The sequence below is a fragment of the Mobula birostris genome, chromosome 2 (assembly GCF_030028105.1).
Source record: "Mobula birostris isolate sMobBir1 chromosome 2, sMobBir1.hap1, whole genome shotgun sequence".
NCBI classification, from domain to species: domain Eukaryota; kingdom Metazoa; phylum Chordata; class Chondrichthyes; order Myliobatiformes; family Myliobatidae; genus Mobula; species Mobula birostris.
In genome coordinates, this window is record NC_092371.1 from 189548330 (window position 1) to 189573019 (window position 24690).

General features: G+C 40.9%; 1 protein-coding gene across 3 annotated transcripts in view; it reads left to right on the forward strand.

Annotated features, from left to right (window-relative positions):
- taf1b (TATA box binding protein (Tbp)-associated factor, RNA polymerase I, B) overlaps positions 1–24690 on the forward strand; it is a 122027-nt gene that overhangs the window by 296 nt on the left and 97041 nt on the right. For all 3 annotated transcript variants that reach the window (XR_011885006.1, XM_072251216.1, XM_072251217.1), the window contains exons 2-4: positions 2343–2441; positions 5060–5147; positions 9254–9351. Coding sequence is in view for 2 of the 3 variants with exons in the window: in XM_072251216.1 (XP_072107317.1) it covers positions 2343–2441; positions 5060–5147; positions 9254–9351 (285 nt within the window). In the remaining variant the exon portion in view is untranslated. The remainder of the gene's footprint in view (positions 1–2342; positions 2442–5059; positions 5148–9253; positions 9352–24690) is intronic.

A 24690-nucleotide genomic window follows, 5' to 3' on the forward strand; every position in this document is an offset into this window, starting at 1 on the left:
CCCCACCACAACTGGTCCTAGCCTCTTCTTCCCCATACCCCAATCCACATTCTCTGGGAACCCTCACTACTGTCTTCCCCAAAACCTCCGAGCCCCAAAGAGCCTTGGTCCTTCTCTACCATACACCCGAATTCACCTCTCGTGCCAATGTGATAGCATTTTAGACCATAAAACATAGAGCTGAATTGGGTCATAAAACCACTTGAGTCTGCTCCGCTATTCCATTGTGGTTGATTCATTATCCCCTCCCCCCCCCCCGACGCCATTCTCCAGCCTTTTCCCTGTAACCTTTAACACGGTTACTAATTAAGAATCTATTAGCCTCCACTTTAAAGAAACCCAATGGTTCAGCCTGTACAGCTGTCTGTAGCAATGAATTCCACAGATTCACCACCCTTTGGCTAAAGAAATTCCTCCTCATCTCTGTTCTAAAGGGACATCCTTATATTCTGAAGCTGTGCCCTCTGGTGCTAGATTCCCCTCACAACAGGAAATATCATCTCCATTACCACTCTATCCAGACCTTTCAATATATAATACTTTTTATACACCCAGCTATAATACCATAAGACTATGCTGAGACATCAGAGAATTTCTGCAGATGACATGATTCAGTGTTGTATCTAAAGTCCAAGGTTTCAGTGAGATCCCCTCTCCGTTCTTCTAAGCTCCAGTGAGTACATGACCAGAGCCATCAGACACTCCTCAAACCTTAATCTTTTCATTCCCTGGATCATCCTTGTGAACCTCCTCTGGACCCTCTCCAGTGGCAGCACATCCTTTCTTAGATAAGAGGCCCAGAATTGCTCACAAAGTTTCACAGATGTGGAGAAATTTCTTTAGCCGGAGGGTGGTGAATTTGTGGAATTTATTATCACAAGGAGCTGTGGAGGCCAGATTGTTGGGTGTATTTAAGGCAAAGCTTGATAGGTTCTTGATTGGACATGGGATCAAAGGTTACAGGGAGAAGACTGGGGAGTGGGGCTGAGGAGGGGAAGAAAGGATCAGCCTTAGTTGAATGGTGGAGCGGACTCAATGGGCCAAATGGCCTAATTCTGCTCCTATATCTTATGGTCTTCTTGAGCTTGTTGGCATCACCCGTGTTGATGCCATTGCCCCAGCACACCACACGTGTTTTCTGGTGACAACAGTCTGATAGAACATGTGAAGGAGAGGCCTCCATACACCAAAAGTCCTCAGTCTCCTCAGGACGTGGAGGCGACTCTGGCGGTTCTTGTACACAGCCTTTGTGTTGGTGTTCCACTTTTCTGTCGTCTAGGAGCACCCCAAGGTACTTGTAGGTCCTCATCACATCCACGTCCTCACCATCAGTAGTAACAGGGAGCAGTACAGGCTTAGTCTTCCTAAAGTCCATCGCCATCTCCTTTGTCTTACCAATGTTGACCTACAGATGATTCAACTTGCACCATTTGTCAAAGTCCTCCACCAGGGCCCTGTATTCATCTTCCCTTCGTCCCTTTATACACCCAACTATTACTGAGTTAGAGAATTTCTGTAGATGATATGACTCAGTGTTACAATTAAAGTCCAATGTACAAGAGTAAACTGGAAGGAAACCAATACAGACCCCTATGAGGTCACAGTGCTGCTCATAGCCATGGCTGACGTACAGCTCTGAAGACGCACAAACTGTAGTCTGCCAGTCAGATAGTCCATTATCCAGGATACAATGGAAGTGCCAACCTGCATTGAGTGGAGCTTTTCCCCCAGCAACAAGGGCTGTATAGCATTGAAGGCACTTGAGAAATCAAAAAGCATTGGCCTCAGTGCTGCCCTGCTTATCCAAATGGGAGTAGGCTCTGTTCAGCAGGTAGATGACAGCATCATCATCTCCATTGTGCTCCTAGTAAGCAAACTGCAGGGGAAATCGAGGGATAATCTGAGCAGGGGTCGGAGGTGAGCCAGGACTAGCCTCTCGAGGGTCTTCGTGATGTGTGAGGTCAAGGCCACTAGACAGCAGTCATCCAAGAACTTAAGACTTTCGGTTGGCCCTTCCTGGGACCACACATGCTGTTTTTCACACAGTTGGGACTCTTTCGAGGCTGAGACTCAGATGGAAAATGTGCTGGAGAACTCCACACAGCTGCTCAGCATTTAGAATAAATTACACATTAATTGCCAAGTACAAGATGTGCAATTGAGACATTTTCAGCATTATTTCTCTTTGTGATGTTGATAGTAGACCACCAATGTGTGTTTAAACTTTTACCTTCATGTAATGTATCATGAGAATACTATTTCCTTGAGCTTACTTTTAAATCCCTCTGCTCAGGATATGAGTTTTAAAAAGTTGATGTTTAGTATGTTTGTATATTTTTCAGAGAGATTTTAGACAGCCATGTCAACAATGTTCCGTGATTAACTGGGGAATCTCTGATGAAGGCAAGTTCTTTTGCAAGTCCTGCCATAGTGTTATTGAGGTGAGTACAATAAAAGAAAGATTAAATACTTAGTATTTTGAACAGATGCCTTCTGTTCATCAAGGAACAGAGCAAGATACTGATGGCAATAGCTTAATTACAGTATAATCATATGTACAATTATCTGACAGTTTGCCAGGAATAAATAAATAATCAAAAATGTAATCTGCAAGGTAATCTAGATTCAACCAAATGAATTAAATTTTGGAAGTTACTGATGAAGTATATCTACTGAGCAAATACAGAACATCATTAAACCTTTGTGTTGAATAAGTAGTATGAATAAAAGGGTGCATGCTTAGGTTAAATAAATGCAAATTACAATTTCACTCAAATACGAATATGCCAGTTAAAATGAGAATAGGAAGGAAAGAAATTAAAGTTTACATGAGATTTCAGATAACCAGTACCTTTATTTCTTTGTAAAGTTTAAGAAAAATGGTAACTGCCTATAGGAGCAGGAATTTCCTAAAACAATTCGAAGTAATATTGCTGTTCACACAATCAGTGTTATTGAATATTCTAAAAACATAGGTAAATTATGAAGTAAGGATGAATTGAATGCCTAAAGTAGAAAGTTAATGATATAGTGGACTCCAGTTAAGCGGGCTATCGGTTAATTGGGACAACTCTTAAAGAACAAAAGCTAATCAAGAAAATAGCTGGGATTACCTTTGTTTATTTAGGAGACTATGCCATTTAATTGGGACAGGAGACTGTTGCTGAACAGTTTCTAACTAGCATCAGTCGCGTGCACTTGTGTGACCGTTAGACACTACACCGTACTTAGAACAAATATTTTTTAAAATAATGTCAGTTGCATGTGTTTGTGTTCAAAACGCAGTGATTTTGTCACTGATAGTTGGTGAGAAATAAGCAGTAGGATGATTCAAGATGGTTTCAAGCATTCAGGCTTGGAGATGCCAGAAATGGCCAGGAGTGAAAATGGAAAGATTTCACTACTTCAACAAGTTGGGAACTATGAACAATTTGAAGGTATCGACAATCATCTTCAGTATTACAATGAAAATGAAAATTTGGAGGATGCAATCATTGAAAACATTGTTTGGAGGCAGTCCATTATCTGCGTTAGGTGCCTGTGCTGATTTTATTAATTCACAGTCAATCAAAAGAACACGGCAGCGTACACTCGACGAATTCCTTTGTTGATAACTATTAAGAACTAATACACAGCTTTATAGTACTGTAGAGGTATTGGTAGTCTTCTAAATTGTTCTGTATTTCATTTTAATGCATAATTTGTTACTCAGTTAAATAGCACTTTTTACTTTTTTGCTTTATACTGAGGAATTCCAGTAAACTAGAGAGGCTAAAATGAGTTCTTAAATTAGTGAAGGTAAGAGATGAGAGCAAAATAAATCCCAAGGGTGATTAATTTTCCAACAGTAAACTGATGGATAACTAGAATTGTAAGTGATAATAAAATGAAGGGTGACATAAGGAAAATATTTTTCATGTATTAAATTTTGTCTTTGAATGTGTTTTTGAAAGGTTGATGAAAGCAGGTTTAAATGGTATTTATTTTTTCTTATCATGATAATGTTTTTTATAATTCTATTGTAGTTATTGAGGCAATTCTTCTTGTTGTCATTGATAGGGACAACTGTTTAATTTAGGGAAGCTATAGATTTATTACCTAGCATCAGTAACTGTTTACTTACTATAAGGACAGCTATAGGACTGCTTGTAATATTATAATTCAAAGCAGCCAGAATTTGATTGAAGGGAGCAGATACCAAAAAATCTCCTGAGACTTCTACAGATAAAATTTTGCATACTTTATAATATATAAATAAAATACCATGAGAAGCCATAAGAATTTACAATGAAAGCAATGAGTTGTTTAGACTACAAATAAAATTATTTGAAATATGTAATGTTATTTCAGACAGGAGGATTTTTTTAGCTAACTTTATGATTATGTTTGAATATCAATCTGTATATAGTTCAACTATTTGTTACCTTTCTGAGAATTACTGTGATCTGGATAAATATTTCTGTTACTAGTTGATATTTTTTCACTCTCCTTCTTCAAACTTATCCTGTTAGTGAAAAAATTCAGGAGGAATTTGAAAGCAATGATTTTTGAGAGCAAGTGTTTTTCTTCTGACTACTTTTATATGTTAGATTTTATGAACAATGTGTTTGTTCTTAAAGTGTTTGATTGTGAATGATTTCCATTTCTTCTTGCTTAGTCATGATAGTGAAGGCATCAATTCCAATAATCTTAATTTTTGTCAAGATTGTAAAACACTGTTTTCTCAAGGGAACTACTGGAAGAAGATCATATGTTTCTTTTTCAATTTTTCTCTTTGGGAATAGATTTATGAATTTGGGAGCTAAATCTTACTGATATGTGCTTGCTACCTTGTATGTTCTATTTGCTCTTTGTGCTGTGTATGACTGTTGGTACCTGGCTGTTAAGTACTATTGTGTCATTTGACTGTATTCGTGAGTATTCATGTACTACTGAATGACAATTAAATTTGAATTGAATAGAATGGTATCAGTTTCTGTATTGTTCATTCAAATATTAAATGATTTCATCTATGTTGTGAAACATATTTAAGTTAAAGTATTTTTCCTTGTTCTTGCAGAAAACAGCAGATATTGCCTCTGAGTTATTTATGCAAAATGCAAGAGTGAATACTATTTCCAGGGGACTGAGGAAAAGAAAAAAACTAGGTGAGTGTAGATTCTGTGTCCTGCAGTCTTATAATTTGAGTTCTTTTGTTTGTCAGCTTGCATTTGGATTTCTGCTGGATCATAATGTTTTGGGAATGTTTTCTGCACAGATTTAAAAGTGCATCTTTAAGGCAAGGCATTTAGAATGTTTCAGGTTATGCATTTACAGTACATCATTTTATCTAGGGCTGGATTGCTTCATGTCAAATTAGCATGGAGAAGTTAAAAATACTTCATTTGTAAATTTTCACTCTTTTATAATTCCTGAGTCAGGGGTGAGCCATTGCTAGATAGCAAAGCCTATCTGAGGGCATAGCCAGCCTTTTTGCTTATAGACAGATTTTATTTTACCTGGACCTTGCTAATGAGTGAAAGCTTGGGTGGATCACTGATCAGTCAATCTTGCTCATCATATACTTGTTGAATTTGTATACAAAGGTAGCATGATAGATAATATTACAGAGATTTCCAACTTCACAGCAATGACAATCAGAGCTGAACACATGACAGTGTGAAGGCTGGGGAGACTTTGCTTCTCTAGAGTCATTCCATCAAATTAATTCTCTTATTGAGCAATTAGATTTAACCTTCATCCTTGCAATTTAAATTCGTACATCTTCTATAACAGAATAATGAGCTATCAGTTACTGTATGCTCTGCTGAAAGTTAACAGCTTCTGATTGTATTCTCCTGTGTCCTGCTTATTCGTTCTACCTATCTATTACATTTCTGGCTTTGAAGGACTGTACACTTTTTTTGTCCCAGCCACACAAAAAAAAAATGTTGGGAATATAGTTGGTCCCCTGGTCTAATAAAAATTAAAACGACCTTGTGAAGTATTTGGTAAAGTACATTACTTCGGGGTTAATCACCATTCGTTTGCTTACTAGAATTGATAAGAGCCTGTGTGCTTTCCTAGCAGACGAATAAATAATACTTCACGTGATGGATTGGAAATCATGAATATTGTTTGACAAAATTGGGTGAAAAAAAGAAAATTAACACATCAGATTCCATTTTGATAAGTAATGTGTATGATGTTAAAGAAAAGAGATATAATATTTTGTCAACTTTTCAAATAATGGTGAACCTGAATTTGAAGTAAAGTTGTAGGAATGTCATATGACTCAATTGACCAAGGATAGAATCAACCTCACTTATATCTTTATTCAAACCCTTTGATGTTTGAAAAGAAAAATCAAGGATGATTTTCCAAGTCGAGTAAAGTTATTACAATAAAGCCAAAAGCAGAAAAATCTGAAAGAACTCTGCAGATAGAGAAGAGAGAAATTTTCAGTGGAGTAAGCGTAGGATCCTTCATCATAATGGGGAAAAATGTGGTATGTTTAAAATGGCAGAGATGGTAGGAGTGAAAAAATTAGTGTGTTTTGGTCATTTTCCAACCAAAGTTGTTAAGTCAAATTTTACTCCTTAAAAAAGGCAGAAGCAATAAGAAACAAATTGAAACACAAAAGAATACATATCTGTGAGAGAGAGAGAGAGGCCACAATCTGAAATGGCAATATTCGCTGGTGCTGCTTGACCTGCTGAGTGTTTCCAGCATTTTCTGGTTCTGTTTTGAACTTCCAACATTTGCAGTTTCTTTCTCCAATATTCAAATGCAGTAAATCTACAATAACGTGACTTGGATAGAATTCATAAGTTACGAATTCAGAAGTTTCGAATAGAGTCAAAGAGAAGTACAGCACATAAACAGATCCTTTGGCCCATCTAGTCCGTACCGAAAACCATTTAGATGTTGCTAGACCACCGGATTTTCAGATACTATTCCTAATATCCAAATGAAATAGTGATTTAAAAAAAAATAACTTGCACTGTTATTTCTCAGTAGACAGAGTTGAAAAGGAGCACTGGAACCAGGGGCCCCAGTCAGTTGAAAGGGGTTTAGAATATTATCTCATGAGCCAGATGTCCAACCATCTGGATAATCGGAGAGCAGATTATCAGAGTTTTGCCACAGTTGGCTTCATTGGCATTCATAGACATTCATAGGAGGTACAAAACACATCTTTTTGTCTCTGGTATTAGTGCCTTTTATATGCAATCTGTTACAAATACACTTTATTTCAAAGCAAATAAATGGTTAGAGTCACAGAGAACTTCATCACAGAATCAGGCCCTTCAGCCCATCTAGCCCATACCAAAATCATTTAAACTGCCCACTCCCATCAACCTGCACTGGGACCATAGCCCTCCATATCCCTACTATTCATTGACCTATCCAAATTGCTCTTAAACGTTGAAATTGAATTCACATGCACCACTTGTGCTAGCAGCTCAGTTCACACTCTCATGACCCTCTGAATGAAGAAGTTTCCCCTCATGTTTCCTTGTAAATTTTCTTTGTATGCTTTCAACCGTATTTACATCTTTACTGTAGCTAGGGTGACCAGACCTGCACACAATACTCCAAATCAGGCCTCACCAACATCGTATACAACTTCAACATAACATCCCATCTTCTGTTCTCAATAAATTGATTTCTGAAGGCCAGTGTACCAAAAGCTTTCTTTATGACCCTATCTACCTGTGATGCCACTTTCAACTAATTATGGACCTGTGATCCCAGATCCCTTTGTTCAACCAGACTCCTCAGTGCCCTACTGTTTACAGTTTAAGACCTACTATGGTTGGTCCACCAAAGTTCAGAACCTCATACTTGTCTGCATTAAATTCCATCTGCTGTTTTTCAGTCCACTTTTCCAGCTGATGCAGATCCCTGTGCAAGCCATGATAGGCTTCCTCACTACACCCCCAATCATGATGTCATTTGCGAATTTGCTGATCCAGTTAACTACATTATCATCCAGATCATTGATATAGATGACAAACAACAACGGATCCAGCACCGATTCCTACGGCACCCTACTAGTCACAGGCCTCCAGTCAGAGAAGCAATGTTCTCCCACTCTCTGGCTTCATGTGACATGGAGAACAATCCTAGGATCACAACCCTGGAGGTTCTGTCCTTTAACTTACTACCGAATTCTTTGAACTTCCTATACAGAACTCTGTCACTCATCCTACCCATAACATTGGTACCGACATGGACCACGACCTCTGGCTGTTAACTCTCCCATTTAAGAATGCTGAGGACTCGATCCCAGACCCTGGAATCCAGGAGGCAACATACCATCTGGGAATCTACAGAACTTCCTATCTGTTCTCCTAACTAATGAATCCCCTATCGCCACCGCAAGCCTCTTCTACCCCCTTCCCTTCTGGGTCACAGAGCCAGACTCAATGCCAGAGACCAAACCACTGACTGTCCTCTGTTTGGTCAACCCCACCACTAGGTTGTCGACCCCAGGTTGGGAACCCCTAGGAGGAAGCAAATTGATAAAGACACTCATGATGTAGCGTTAGTAAAATAATTGTGGCATAATTCCAGATTGTTAATCAGCCTGTTCAGCTCTGCCTTTGTTTTTTCTGGAAGGCAGTATTTTTGATGGTGATAATACATTTTGGAGCTTATTAGTGTTGTTAGATTAACTGGGCAAGTTACTGTAGTGTATAGTGTAGATGGGATCCACTGCAGTGACTGTGCTAGAGGGACCTAGATGGGGTACCAACCAAGCAGGCTGCTTAGTCCTGAAGGGGATCAGGCAACTTGAGAGTTGTGGAAGCTGTGTTCATCTAGGCAAGGGGAGGATATTTCATCATACAGGCTTTGGGGTGTCAGAGGGTAAGTCACTCAGCTTTTGACCTGCTCTTCTAGCTACAGTATTTATGTGGCTGATCCAGTTGAGTTTTTCATCAATTGTGACCTCCACAGATGGTCAGTAATGCCTTTGAATCTAAAGGATAAGTGAAATGTGAATTATATTGCTCCAAATTGCATCATGCAAATAACTTCAAAATTATCTTTAATAGCTGTAGTATATACAAGTGGAAAATTTGTAATTTAATAATTTTGGCATGATAAAGAGAAAAACCTATCAACTTGCACGAATAGAACTACATAGAATGTTGTAGCTAGTCACATAAAAGTACTTATTGATCTCCAATGAATAATAATGAATAGATAATTAGTTTACAGATCTAAACTTACAATGTACTAATCTGTGTTCCACGTTGTATTACAGATCAAGGCTGTGAATGGTATGTTTGTGAAGGCTTTCAGTATATTTTAACTCAGCAAGCTAAGGCCTTGATAGCTTTGGGGGCTTCTCCATTGATCAAAGTAAGTATGGTATTTAAAATCAGAGAACTATAAGGATTTAGATGTTAAACTGAGGCTTAACAGCTGAAATCATCACACTGTTTCTAATAGTAATTGCTTCCATATAATCTAAATGTATTATCATATATTAAAATCAAGCATGAAAAAGTAGCATATGTGGACTTATTTTTGAGTGGGCAAATAATGACATCAAAGAGAGTGACAAGAATAATAGTGTTCAATTTGCTTTAGATTGTTTCTATGTTGTATCTATCAGGCTGCAGTTAAGCTGCAGTTAAATCTACTGTGTGGTGTAATATAGTAGAACTGTGGACCCAATAAAGGGCTATTTTGTTGCAAATGGGCAATGCAATGAAGTTTAGATTTTAAAGAAGTATATTTTTTTTCTGCATAATATATCATGGAAAGATTGCTGCATTAACTTGTGTATGGATCATAATATATTAAAATGTCATGCTTTTAAAAAACAAAATGCATTGTTTGTCCAGAGGACCTGCACAAAATAAGCATTTATTCAGTAATTATTGTAACAATGATTTTTGGGAGCCTTATTTTTATGATTTATATCCAGACTTTCTGGCTAATTATTGCATACTAATTCAATGCTTATGATATTATAGCACAGCAAGATTTGTTCCCATTAAGTGCTGTTCATGTAATTCATTTTCCTTTTGTGAAGTTCAGTATACTTTGATTCCTTATTATTTTCCCAAGAATGTCAGGTTTATTATCTGTTTCTTGTCTTTACAATCATTCAATAAATTCGCTATTTTCTTAGGTTAGCTCATTAGGCTATCATTTCCAATGGCAGTAATTTTCCTCCAATATTATTGTACAAACACTCTTAATCTTGATGAGAAAATCTGCAGATGCTGGAAATCCAAGCAACACACAGTGAATGCTGGAGGAACTCAGCAGACCAGGCAGCATCTATGGATAAGAGTAAACAGTCCACATTTTGTGCCGAGACCCTTCATCAGGACTGGAAAAAAAGATGAGAAGTTGGACTTAAAATGTGAGAGGAGGGGAAGAAGGTGATGTTCAAACTGGGAGGGGATGAAGGGTGAAGTAAAGGGCTAGGAAGCTGATAGGTGAAAGAGACAGCAACATAGAGACATAGAAAACCTACAGCACAACACAGGCCCTTTGGCTCACAATACTGTGCCGAACACGTACGTACTTCATAAATTATTTAGGGTTACCTTAGTCCTCTATTTTTCTAAGTTCCATGTAGGAGCCTCTTAAAAGACCCTATTGTATCCGCCTCCACCACAGTCGCTGGCAGCCCATTCCATGCACTCACCACACTCAGCATAAAAAAAAAACTTACCCCTGACATCTCCTCTGTACCCACTTCCATGCACCATTTCAGCCCTGGGAAAAAGCCTCTGACTATCCACGCGATCAATGCCTCTCATCATCTTATACACCTCTATCAGGTCGCCTCTCATCCTCCGTCACTCCAAGGAGAAAAGGCCAAGTTCACTCAACCTATTCTCATAAGACATGCTCCCCAGTCCAGGCAACATCCTTATAAATCTCCTCTGCACCCTTTCTATAGTTTCCACATCCTTCTTGTAGTGAGGTGACCAGAACTGCGCACAGTACTCCAAGTGGGGTCAGACCAGGGTTCTATACAGCTGTAACATTACCTCTTGGCTCTTGAACTTAATCCCACATTTGATGAAGGCCAATGCATTGTATGGCGCCGTAATCACACAGTCAACCTGCGCAGCAGCTTTGAGTGTCCTGTGGACACGGACCCCAAGATCCCTGTGATCCTCCACACTGCCAACAGTACCATTAATACTATATTCTGCCATCACATTTAACCTACCAAAATGGATCTTTTACTAGCTCTTCTTTCAGTTAGTCCTGATGAAGGGTCTCGGCCCGAAACGTCGACTGTACCTCTTCCTAGAGATGCTGCCTGGCCTGCTGCGTTCACTAGCAACTTGGATGTGTTTTGCTTGAATTTCCAGCATCTGCAGAATTCCTCGTGTTTGCACCACACACTTGTCTGGGTTGAACTCCAGCTGCCACTTTTCAGCCCAGTTTTGCATCCTATCGATGTCCCGCTGTAACCTCTGACAGACCTCCACACTATCCAGAACGCCCCCAACCTTTGTATCATCATTAAATTTACTCATTCATCCCTCCACTTTCATGAAGAGAAGGGATCCCGGAACAGATCCCTGAGGCACACCACTTGTCACCAACCTCCATGCAGAATAGGACCCGTCTACAACCACTCTTTGCCTTCTGTGGGCAAGCCAGTTCTGGATCCAGAAAGCAAGGTCCCCTTGGATCCCATGCCTCCTTACTTTCTCAATAAGCCTTGCATGGGGTACCTTATCAAATGCCTTGCTGAAATCTACTGCTCTACTTTTGTCAACGTGTTTAATCACATCCTCAAAAAATTCAGTCAGGCTCATAAGGCACGACCTGCCTTTCACAAAGCCATGCTGACTATTCCTAATCATATTATGCCTCTCCAAATGTTCATAAGTCCTGTCTCTCAGGATCTTCTCCATCAACTTACCAACCACTGAAGTAAGACTCACTGGTCTATAATTTCCTGGACTATCTCTACTCCCTTTCTTGAACAAAGGAACAACATCTGCAACCCTCCAATCCTCTGGAATCTCCCCCGTCCCCACTGATGATGCAAAGATCATTGCCAGAGGCTCAGCAATCTCCTCCCTCGCCTCCCAGAGTAGCCTAGGGTATACAGTATTTCATCTGGTCCTGGTGACTTATCCAATTTGATGCTTTCTAAAAGCTCCAGCACATCCTCTTTCTTAATGTCTATATGCTCAAGCTTTTCAGTCCGCTGTAAATCATCCCTACAATCACCAAGGGCCTTTTGCATAGTAAATACTGAAGTATTAAGTATGTCCGCTATCTCCTCGGGTTCCATACACACCTTTCCACTGTCACACTTGATTGGTCCTATTCTCTCACGTCGTATCCTCTTGCTCTTCACATACTTTTAGAATGCCTTAGGGTCTTCCTTAATCCTGCTCACCAAGGCCTTCTCATGGCCTCTTCTGGCTCTCCTAATTTCATTCTTAAGCTCTTTCCTGCTAGCCTTATAATTTTCTGGATCTCTGTCATTACCTAGTTTTTTCAACCTTTCATAAGCTTTTCTTTTCTTCTTGATTAGATTTTAAACGGCCTTTGTACAGCACAGTTCCTGTACCCTACCATATTTTTCCTGTCTCATTGGAACGTACCTATGCAGAACACCACTCAAATATCCCCTAAGCATTTGCCACATTTCTGCCGTATATTTCCCTGAGGACATCCGTTCCCAATTTATGCTTCCAAGTTCCCCTTACTCCAATTAAATGCTTTCCTAACTTGTTTGTTCCTATCCCTCTCCAGTGCTATGGTAAAGGAGATAGAATTGTGATCACTATATCCAAAATGCTCTCCCACTGAGAGACCTGACACCTGACCAGGTTCATTTCCCAATATCAGATCAAGTATAGCCTCTCCGCTTGTAGGCTTGTCTACATATTGTGTCAAGAAACCTTCCTGAACACACCTAACAAACTCCACCCCATCTAAACCCCTTTCTGTAGGGAGATGCCAATCAATATTTGGGAAATTAAAATCTCCCATCATGACAAACCTGTTATTATTGCATCTTTCCAGAATCTGTCTCCCTATCTGCCCCTTGATGTCCCTGTTACTATTGGATGGTGTATAAAAAAACACCCAGTAGAGTTATTGGCCCCTTGCTGTTCCTAACTTCCGCCCACAGAGACTCAGTAGACAATCCCTCCATGACTTCCTCCTTTTCTGCAGCCGTGACACTATCTCTGATCAGCAGTGCCATGCCCCCACCTCTTTTGCCTCCCTCCCTGTCCTTTCTGAAACATCTAAAGCCTGGCACTCCAAGTAACTATTCCTGCCCCTGAACCATCCAAGTCTCTGTAATGGCCACAACATCATAGTTCCAAGTTCTGATCCACGTTCTGAGCTTGTTCGCTTTGTTTATGATGCTTCTTGCATTAAAATAGACACAACTCAAACCATCAGTCTAAGCGTATCCCTTCTCTATCACCTGACTATCCTCCCTCTCGCACTGTCTACAAGCTTTTTCAATTTGTGAGCCAACCGCCCTTTCCTCTGTCTCTTCAATTTGGTTCCAACCCCCCAGCAATCCTAGTTTAAACTCTCCCCAAAAGACTTAGCAAACCTCCCCGCCAGGATATTAGTCCCCCTTGGATTCAAGTGCAACTTGTCCTTTTTGTACAGGTCATTCCAATGATCCAGAAATCTGAATCCCAGCCCCCTTCTCCAATCCCTCAGCCACGCATTTATCTTCCACCTCACTCTGTTCCTATACTCATTGTCACGTGGAACAGGCAATAATCCCAAGATTCAAGCAACACACATAAAAGTTGCTGGTGAACGCAGCAGGCCAGGCAGCATCTCTAGGAAGAGGTGCAGACGACGTTTCAGGCCGAGACCCTTCGTCAGGACTCCTGACGAAGGGTCTCGGCCTGATACGTCGACTGCACCTCTTCCTAGAGATGCTGCCTGGTCTGCTGCATTCACCAGCAACTTTTATGTGTGTTGCTTGAATTTCCAGCATCTGCAGAATTCCTGTTGTTTGCGTTTAAAATCCCAAGATTACTACCTTTGAGGTTCTGCTTCTCAACTTCCTTCCTAACTCCCTGTAGTCTGTTTTCAGGACCTCCTCTCTTTTCCTACCTAAGTCGTTGGTATGAATATGTACCACGACCTCTGGCTGTTCACCTTCCCACTTCAGGATATCGTGGACGTGATCAGAAACATCCTGATCCTGGCACCTGGGAGGCAAACGACCATCGTGTTTCTTTCCTGCGTAAACAGAATTGCGTTGATCAAACCGCCAAAAAAAAATGATCACCTTTTATACTCAAAAGATGTGAAGTTAGAGTAAAAACATTGGGGGAGGAGAGGAAGGTGATGTTCAAACTGGGAGAGGGGGACAGGTGTAGTAAAGGGCTGGGAGCTGATAGGTGAAAGAGATAAAGGGCTGAAGAAGGGGGAATCTGATAGGAGAGGGTCAAAGACCATGGAAGAAAGGGAAGGGGAAATAGCACCAGAGGGAAGTGAAGTAATGGGCAGGTAAGGAGATGACGGGAGAGACGGAAATGAGAACGGGAATGGTGACTCTACACGATACAGATTGGGAGACTGCTTCGTTGGGCACCTGTGCACTGTCTGCCAGAAAAGTTGGGACATGCTGGTGGCCACTTCAATTCTACTTCCCTTTCTCATTCCAACATGTTAGTTCATGGTCTCCTCTACTGCTGCGATGAGGACACACTCAGGTTGGAGAGGCAACACCTTTTATTCCATCTGGGTAGCCTCCAACCTGACGGTATGAACATCAATATCTCGAACTTCCGGTAATTGCCCCACCCCTTCATCATTCCCATTCCTATTTCCCCCTCTCACTTCATCTCCCTCTGTTGCTCCTCCTGATTCCCTTTCTTCCATGGTCTTCTACTATCTCCTGTCAGATTCCCCTTTCTCCAGCCCTTTCTTTCTTTCACCTATCAGCTTTCCAGCCGTTTACTTCACTCTACCCCTCTCCTGGTTTCAACTATTACCTACCACATTGTACTTCTTCCTCCCCTCCCCCCAACTTCATGCTCTAACATCTCTTCTTTTTTTCCAGTACTGATGAAGGCCTGAAACATTGTCTCTTAATCTTGATATTACTCACATATTTTTTATATTCCTTTGTGTTTTGCTGCTCTTTACCTTTCTGATCTTTTGGGTTTAAATTATTCTTTACTCATTTGTTGGCTTTTTCCTTCAATTTCATGTCATTTCTTACTGTTTCTATTGTCCATGATGTTTCATGTGGTAAGTGGAGGTCTTTCACATTCAGGATGTATGTTCATTCTGTATTTAACCAAATAGTGAGTAACACAGACAAAGTGCTAGATGAACGGAGCAGGTCAGGCAGCAGAAATGGAGGGAAATGAACAGTCAAGATTTTTGACTGAGATTCTTCATCAAGACCTGCAGTGTTTCAGCCCAAAATGTTGATTGTTCATTTCCCTCCAGAGGTGCTGCCTGAACCTGCTAACTTCCTTTAGCATTTTGTGTGTGTGTGTGTTGCTCAAGATTTCCAACATAAGCAGAATCTCTTATCTGTGTTAACCGAAGTAAGTTCTTGAACATTTCTGCAATTTTGTCTGAGCCCAGCTCGCTGTTAGTAATTGCCGTCGCATCCTAATGAAATTGGAATTGCCAAATCGCAAATCCTAGTAAAAAGCTTAAGTTTGACTCATTATTTTGCAATTGGTGTTCAATTAATACCACTTATTGTTGGATTAGTAAGCGAGTTTTACTCCTCCTTCCATTTTGCTGATTCTTGGACATGCTACTCAAGAAACCTACCTTAAATGCACATAGAAGATTATTTGGCTTCCCATTCTCCTTGTATATTCTCTGTTTAACCTCCCATGTACAAAGTATTTTGTCACAAAAACTTCTCTGTGGCTTTGTAATTTCAAAGACATCGCTTTACTGTTTTTGGACAATGAGGCAAGTAGAAAAGGAAAGGGTGATGACACATGTTATGCATTGAAATATGTGAAATAGGTATTTGGTAAGGCCCTAATTAGTCTGTTTATAGCTTTAATTGGATGCAGGTGTTAATATATTGTATTGGGACTCTGTCCAATGATGGGAGCCTGTCTATATGGCTTTACTGTACCATGCTTTAACTGTCTTTCAGTACATGGAGAAACTATTATGGAATTTATATTGAATTTTTGGTCTTACTTTGTGATGAATTGCTTTTAACTACTTCATTAATAATGTTCACTGTGATGATGTTACATTGATGGCCTATCTACAGTAAGGGCATAACATTTAGACTGTAGACTGAATCTTTCTGTAGAATGGGTACAGTATATCTGTCAATAAAAACAAATCTTTCTGTAGAATGGGTACAGTATATCTGTCAATAAAAACAAATCTTTCTGTAGAATGGGTACAGTATATCTGTCAATAAAAACAAATAAAACTAGTGATACATATCTAAAACTGAAATATAGGATTATGTTCTTGTATTTAACTTTTTCCTACATTTAATCTCTTGAACAGAAGCTTGGCTTAATGTTCTCCAAAACCTTGATCTAATAAAACTCTCTTCACTCATTCCCACTATTCAAACCTGATCAACTCTACAGTTGATAATACATTGCAATGATCTATTTCAAATCATTTGATTTTATCATAGAGTTATAATCATGGAATCTCTGCCCAGGCACTGGCCATTTGTTTTATTGAGCTTGTGTAGATGATTAAGCTCCCATTTACACCAATCTAATTTCATTTCACTATCAACTGCCCAGTTCTCCAAGATTCTACCTCTCAGCTACATACTGGGGCAGTTTGCTCTAGCCAGGTCACTCACTGTGGAAACTAGAACACCAGGGAAAGCCCATGTGGTCCAGGGAGAATGTGCTAACTCCATAGATAGAAGATCAGGACCATCTATCTACTACTTTTTGTGCTTTTCCTAACCAGGTACAATTACTCTCCTTTTTGATGGTATGGTAATGTAATTATTTTTGCATCATCAAGTATTGTTGGATGGGGTGATGTATAACAGGGATTTGCTTTTATTTTTTAGTGTGGGCTGAGTCTAGTAAAATTTTCCTTGTGTTCTTTAGCTCTTTAATTATTCACTTCAATTAATCTGATTAGTTAGCACTATTTTAGTAATTAACATAATCATGGACAGAATTAACATTTATTGAACAAGAATAGATTGATTACAGAAAGATAGCATGAATTTAAAAGAAAATTGACTATAACCTACTTCATGGAGATTTGGGTGATGTAACAGAGAGGGCCATAGAGGGAAATGTAATTGACATATGAATACTGTACATTCAGCAGTATTGACAGGTTTGATTGGTATTTAAGCAGAAGATTAAATATGTGGAATAAATTTTCCAAATGTTTTGTAAAAGGGAGATTTTTTTTCTGGGATCCTTGGTTGGGAGTAGTACTAGGTCACCCAGTACACATCATTTTAGTTTGGAAAATTGGTTTACAAAAGGCATGGTCAGCAGCATTGGTTGCTACTAGCAGTAAACTGGATTAATACAATTTTGTAATTTAGAATTTCAGGATTATTCTTTTGTTATCTGATTAGTTAAATACATTAGTGTTATTGTACAGGGAGTGTGCCATTAATTGCATACTGTTCCAAATGTCTCACTGTGATCTGCACAGAATTTGAATAATTTGTTCCTTCATTAATTGCCCTTGAGAGGTATCCTAATTCTCATTAACCTTGATAATGGCTTCATAATGAGTAGAAGCTTTCAGTGGTTGTCAGTCACTTTGGATTTCCCATGGTGGCTTCTGACCGATATTTACTGTCTTTTAAAATTTTGTATTGCTGCTTTTCAATTTTTGGTTTGTGTTCTGTATGTAAATTATTACAATAAAAACTATTTTTTGTTGACATGTGACTTTGCCCCAAAGATAAATTTCTGTCATTGTCAGGTCCTATGATGTCATAGAAACACAGAAAACCGACAGCACAATACAGGCCCTTTGGCCTACAAAGTTGTGCTGAACATGTCTCTACCTTAGAAATTACTAGGCTTACCTATAGCCCTCTATTTTTCTAAGCTCCCGGTACCTATCCAAAAGTCCCTTAAAAGACCCTATCATATCTGCCTCCACCACCGTTGCTGGCAGCCCATTCCACACACATACCACTCTCTGAGTAAAAAACTTACCCCTGACATCTCCTCTGTACCTACTCCCCAGCACCTTAAACCTGTATCCTCTTGTGGCAACCATTTCAGCCCTGGGAAAAAGCCTCTGACTATCCACATGATCAATGTCTCTCATCATCTTATACACCTCTATCAGGTCACCTCTCATCCTCCATCGCTCCAAGGAAAAAAGGCGGAGTTCACTCAACCTGTTCTCATAAGGCATGCTCCCCAATCCAGGCAACATCCTTGTAACACACATCAAAGTTGCTGGTGAACACAGCAGGCCAGGCAGCATCTCTAGGAAGAGGTACAGTCGACGTTTCAGGCCGAGACCCTTTGTCAGGACTAACTGAAAGAAGAGCTAGTAAGAGATTTGAAAGTGGGAGGGGGAGGGGGAGATCCAAAATGATAGGAGAGGACAGGAGGGGGAGGGATGGAGCCAGGAGCTGGACAGTTGATTGGCAAAAGGGATATGAGAGGATCATGGGACAGGAGGCCCAGGGAGAAAGAAAAGGGGCAGGGGGGAAAAACCCAGAGGATGGGCAAGGGGTATAGTGAGAGGGACAGAGGGAGAAAAAGGAGAGAGAGGAGTAGAGGAGGCCGTGGATAGACATATCGGAATGGGACGTGGAATTAAAATGTGTGGCCACTGGGAGATCCTGCTTTCTGATCCCATTCTGATATGTCAATCCACGGCCTCCTCTACTGTGAAGATGAAGCTACACTCAGGTTGGAGGAACAACACCTTATATTCCATCCGGGTAGCCTCCAACCTGATGGAATGAATATTGACTTCTCAAACTTCCGCTAATGCCCCACCTCCCCATCGTACCCCATCCGTTATTTATTTATATACACACATTCTTTCTCTCTCTCTCCTTTTTCTCCCTCTGTCCCTCTCACTATACCCCTTGCCCATCCTCTGGGTTTTTCCCCCCTCCCCCTTTTCTTTCTCCCTGGGCCTTCTGTCCCATGATCCTCTCATATCCCTTTTGCCAATCAACTGTCCAGCTCTTGGCTCCATCCCTCCCCCTCCTGTCTTCTCCTATCCTTCTTACTAGCTCTTCTTTCAGTTAGTCATGGGGAAGGGTCTCGGCCTGAAACGTCGACTGTACCTCTTCCTAGAGATGCTGCCTGGCCTGCTGCTTTCACCAGCAACTTTGATGTGTGTTGCTTGAATTTCCAGCATCTGCAGAATTCTTCATGTTTGCATTTTTAAACATCCTTGTAAATCTCCTTTGCACCTTTCTATGGCTTCCACATCCTTCCTGTAGTGAGGCGACCAGAACTGAGCACAGTACTCCAAATGGGGTCTGACCAAGGTCCTATATAGCTGCAACATTACCTCTCAGCTCCTAAATTCAATTCACAATTAATGAAGGCCAATACACCGTATGCCTTCTTAACCACAGAGTCAACCTGCGCAGCTGCTTTGAGCGTCCTGTGGACTCGGACCCCAAGATCCCTCTGATCCTCCACACAGCCAAAAGCCTTACCATTAATACTATATTCTGCCATCATATTTGACCTTCACTTCACACTTACCTGGGTTGAACTCCATCTGCCACTTCTCGGCCCAGTTTTGCATCCTATCAATGTCCCGCTGTAACCTCTGACAGCCCTCCACACTATCCACAACACCCCCAACCTTTGCATCATCAGCAAACTTACTAACCAATCCCTGCACTTCCTCATCCAGGTCATTTATTTGTGTCCATTGGTGACTGACCTCCATGCAAGCCAGTTCTGGACCACAAAGCAATGTCCCCTTGGATCCCATGCCTCCTTACTTTCTCAATAAGCCTTGCATGGGGTACATTCTCAAATGCCTTTCTGAAATCCATATACACTACATCTACTACTCTTTCTTCATCAATGTGTTCAGTCACATCCTCGGAAAAATTCAATCAGGCTCGTAAGGCACGACCTGCCCTCGACAAAGCCATGCTGACTATTCCTAATCATATTATACCTCTCCAAATGTTCATAAGTTCTGCCTCTCAGGATCTTCTCCAACAACTTACCAACCACTGAGGTAAGACTCACTGGTCTATAATTTCCTAGGCTATCTCTACTCCCTTTCTTGAATAAAGGAACAACATCCGCAACCCTCCAATCCTCCGGAACCTCTCCTGTCCCCATTGATGATGCAAAGATCATCGCCAAAGGCTCAGCAATCTCCTCCCTTGCCTCCCACAGTAGCCTGGGGTACACCTCACCTGGTCCTGGCGACTTAACCAACTTGATGCTTTCCAAAAGCTCCAGCATATTCTCTTTCTTAATATCTACATGCTCAAGCTTTTCAGTCTGCTGCAAGTCATCACTACGATCAGCAAGATCCTTTTCCATAGTGAATACTGAAGTGAAGTATTCATTAAGTACCTCTGCTGTTTCCTCTGGTTCCATACACACTATCCCACTGTCACACTTGATTGGTCCTATTCTTTCACGTCTTATCCTCTTGCTCTTCACATACTTATAGTGCCTTGGGGTTTTCCTTAATCCTACCCACCAAAGCCTTCTCATGGCCAGTTCTGGCTTGCCTAATTTCCTTCTTAAGCTCCTTCATGTTAGCCTTATAACCTTCTAGATCTCTAACATTACCTGGCTCTTTGAACCTTTTGTAAGCTTTTCTTCTTGACTAGATTTATTACAGCCTTTGTACACCACGGTTCCTGTACTCTACCATAACTTCCCTGTCTCATTGGAATGTACCTATGCAGAACTCCACACAAATATCCCCTGAACTTGTGCCACATTTCTTCCGTACTTTTCCCTGAGAACATCTGTTTCCAATTTAAGCTTCCAATTTCCTGCCTGATAGCCTCATAATTCCCCTTATTCCAATTAAATGCTTCTCTGACTTGTCTGTTCCTATCTCTCTCCAATGCTATTGTAAAGAAGATAGAATTATGATCGCTATCTCCAAAATGCTCTTCCACTGAGAGATCTGACACCTGACCGGCATCATTTCCCAATACCAGATCAAGTACAGCCCCTCCTCTTGTAGGCTTATCTACATATTGTGTCAAGAAACCTTCCTGAACACACCTAACAAACTCCACCCCATCTTAACCCCTTGCTCTAGGGAGATGCCAATCGATATTTGGGAAATTACTATCTCCCATCACGACAACTCTGTTATTATTATACCTTTCCAGGATCTGTTTCCCTATCTGCTCCTCAATGTTCCTGTTACTATTGGGTGGTTAATAAAAAACACCCGGTAAAGTTATTGACCTCTTCCTGTTCCTAACCTCCACCCACAGAGACTCTGTAAACAATCACTCCATGACGTCCACCTTTTCTGCAGCCGTGACGCTATCTCTGATCAACAGTGCCACGCCCCCACCTCTTTTGCCTCCCTCCCTGTCCTTTCTGGAACATCTAAAACCTGGCACTTGAAATAACCATTCCTGTCCCTGAGCCATCCAAGTCTCTGTAATGGCCACCATGTCATATCTCCAAGTACTGATCCATGCTCTAAGCTCATCCACTTTGTTCACAACACTCCTTGCCTTAAAATAGATGCATCTCAAACCTTTGGCCTGAGCGCGTCCCTTCTCTATCACTTGCCTATCCTCCCTCTCGCACTGTCTACAAGCTTTCTCTATCTACAAGCTTTCTCTATTTGTGAGCCAACCTCCTCTTCCCCAGTCTCTTCAGTTCGGTTCCCACCCCTCCAACAATTCTAGTTTAAACTCTCCCTGGTAGCCTTAGCAAACCTCCCTGCCAAGATATTGGTTCCCCTGGGATTCAGGTGCAACCTGTCTTTTTAGTACAGGTCACACCTGCCCCAAAAGAGGTCCCAATGATCCAGAAATCTGAAACGCTGCTCCCCGCTCCAATTCCTCAGCCACACATTTATTCTGCACCTCGTCCTATTCCTATGTTCACTGTTGCGTGGCACAGGCAGCAATCCCGAGATTACTGCCTTTGTGGTCCTGCTTCTCAACTTCCTTCCTAACTCCCTGTACTCTTTTTTTTTCAGGACCTCTTCCCTTTTCCTACCTATGTCATTGGTACCAATATGTCCCACGACCTCTGTCTGTTCTCCCTCCCGCTGCAGGATGTCGTAGCTTATCTTTGCAGTAACTTGCAATAATTGAAGTATATCCTTTTCTTAAAATAAGTAGAAGGTCATTCTGTATGCAGATTTCACTCACCTTTTTTAATTAGATTTATCCAATTTGTATTTGCTGTTCTTTATCCCACCCAATTAATTGAAGCAGACTTCTTTGAATTATATCACTGTCCCTGTGCTCATAACTTGGTCACATAGCTTTACATTTTCATTGTACCTTCATAGAACACTACAGCACAGAAACAGGTCATTCAGCACATCGAGTTCACGCCGAACTATTAATCTGCCTAGTTCCATTCACATGCACCTGGGCCTGAGTCCTTCATACCTCCCCCTTCCATGTCATCATCATCAGGTGCCATGCCCAGTTTGAGATTTGACTGCCATGGCCCACACACTCTGTTTCGGGTCAAGTGGATCAATTCATTGGTATTCATTTCCAATTCTTTGGTTGCTGTCTCCATCATCATTTGTCTTTGCGTTTCTTTTGCTTTCTTCCCTTCAATCTTTCCCATAGTTACCGTGCATTCTAACTCCTCTTTCCTAATCACATGTCCAATGAAGTTATGTTGCCTTTTCATGATCTCATACATTATTTCTCTTTTTGTGTTTGCTCTGTTCATGACATCCTTGTTAGATATTCGTTTCGTCCATGATATTTTTGCATCCTCCTCAAAAACCCTTCCATGTACCTATCTAAATTTCTCTTAAATGTTGAAATTCACAACATTCACTAGCACCTTGTTCATGCTCTCACCACCAACTGAATGAAGAAGATCCTCCCCCCCCACCAATGTTCCCCTTAAAATTTCACCTTTCACCCTTAATCCATGGCCTCCAGATCTTTCTTTCCCAAACTCAGTTGAGAAAGCTTGCTTGCATTTACTCTTATCTATACCCCTCATCATTTTCTACACCTCTATCTAATTTCCCCTCATTCTCCTACCCTCTAGGGAATGAAGTCCAATCCTATTCAACCTTTCCCTATAACTCAGGTGCTCAAGTCCTAGCAACGTCTCTGTAAATTTTCTCTGCACTCTTTCAATTTTATTGTGAGATGAGGAGGAAGTTCTTTAGCCAGAGGGCAGTGAATCTGTGGAATTCATTGCCACAGACAGCTGTGGAAACCAAGTCATTGGGTTTATTTAAAGCATAGGTTGATAGGTTCTTTATTAGTCAGTGCACCAAAGGTTACAGGGAGAAGGCAGAATAATGGGGTTGAGAGGGATAGTAAATTTGCTATGATAGAATGGTAGAGCAGACTGGATGAGCTAATGGCCTAATTCTGCTCCTACGTATGTCTTACAGTCTTAAAAAATCTTTCCTGTACGTAGGTGACTAAAACTATACAAAATAATCCAAATTAGGCTTTACGACTTTAACATAACATCCTAATTCCTGTACTCATTACTTTGATTTATGAAGGCCCATGTACCACAAGATTTCATTACAATCCTATCTACTGATGACACCACTTTCAAGGATTATGGATCTGTATTCCCAGATCCCTCTGTTCTACCACACTCCTCAATGTCCTACTGCACACTGTGTAAGTCCTACTCTTGTTTGTCCGCCCAGAGTGCAATAGCTCATACTGGTCTGCATTAAATTCCATCTGCCATTTTCGAGCTGGTCCAGATCACTGCAAGCTCTGTTAGCCTTCCTCACTGTACCACTCCCAGTCTTGGTGTCATTTGCAAATCTGCTGCTCCAGTTTACTACATTATTATCCAGATTGTTGATAGAAATGACAAACATCAATGGACCTAGTACTGCCCCTGCGGCACTCCACTAGTCGCAAGTCTCCAGTCAGAGAGGCTACCATCTACTACCACTCTCTGGCTTCTCCCACGAAGCCAGTATCTAATCCAGTTTACTACCCCATCTTGAACGCCAAGTGACTGAACACTCTTGACCAACCTCCGATGTGGGACCCTGTCAAAGGACTTGCTAAAGTCCATGTAGACAACATCTGCTGTCTTCTCTTCATTAATTTTCCTGGTAACAACTTCAAAAAACACTATTAGATTGGTTAGGTATGACTTACCACACAAAAAGCCATGATGACTATCCCTAATCAGTCTCTGTCTATCCAAATGCTTATATGTCTGGTCCATTACTTTCCAATAACCTACCCATTACTGATGTCAAGCTCACCAGCCTATAATTCCCTGTGTTATTCCTAGAGACTTTCTTAAACAATGGAACAACATTAGCTATCTTCCAATTCTCCAGTGTCTCATTTAAATTCTTCGGTGGCTCCAGTCTGTCCATTTAAAATGATGAAGGACATTTTAAATCTCTTTGCTAGGGCCACTGTAATTTCTGCACTAACCTCCCACAGAGTCCAGTGGAAGACCTGGGGATTTATCCACCCTAATTTCCCTCAAGGCAACAAACACCTCCTCCTCTGTAATCTATATATGGTCTATGACCTCACTAACACGATAAATTCAGCAGATATTGGAAATCCAAAGCAACACACACACCAAATGC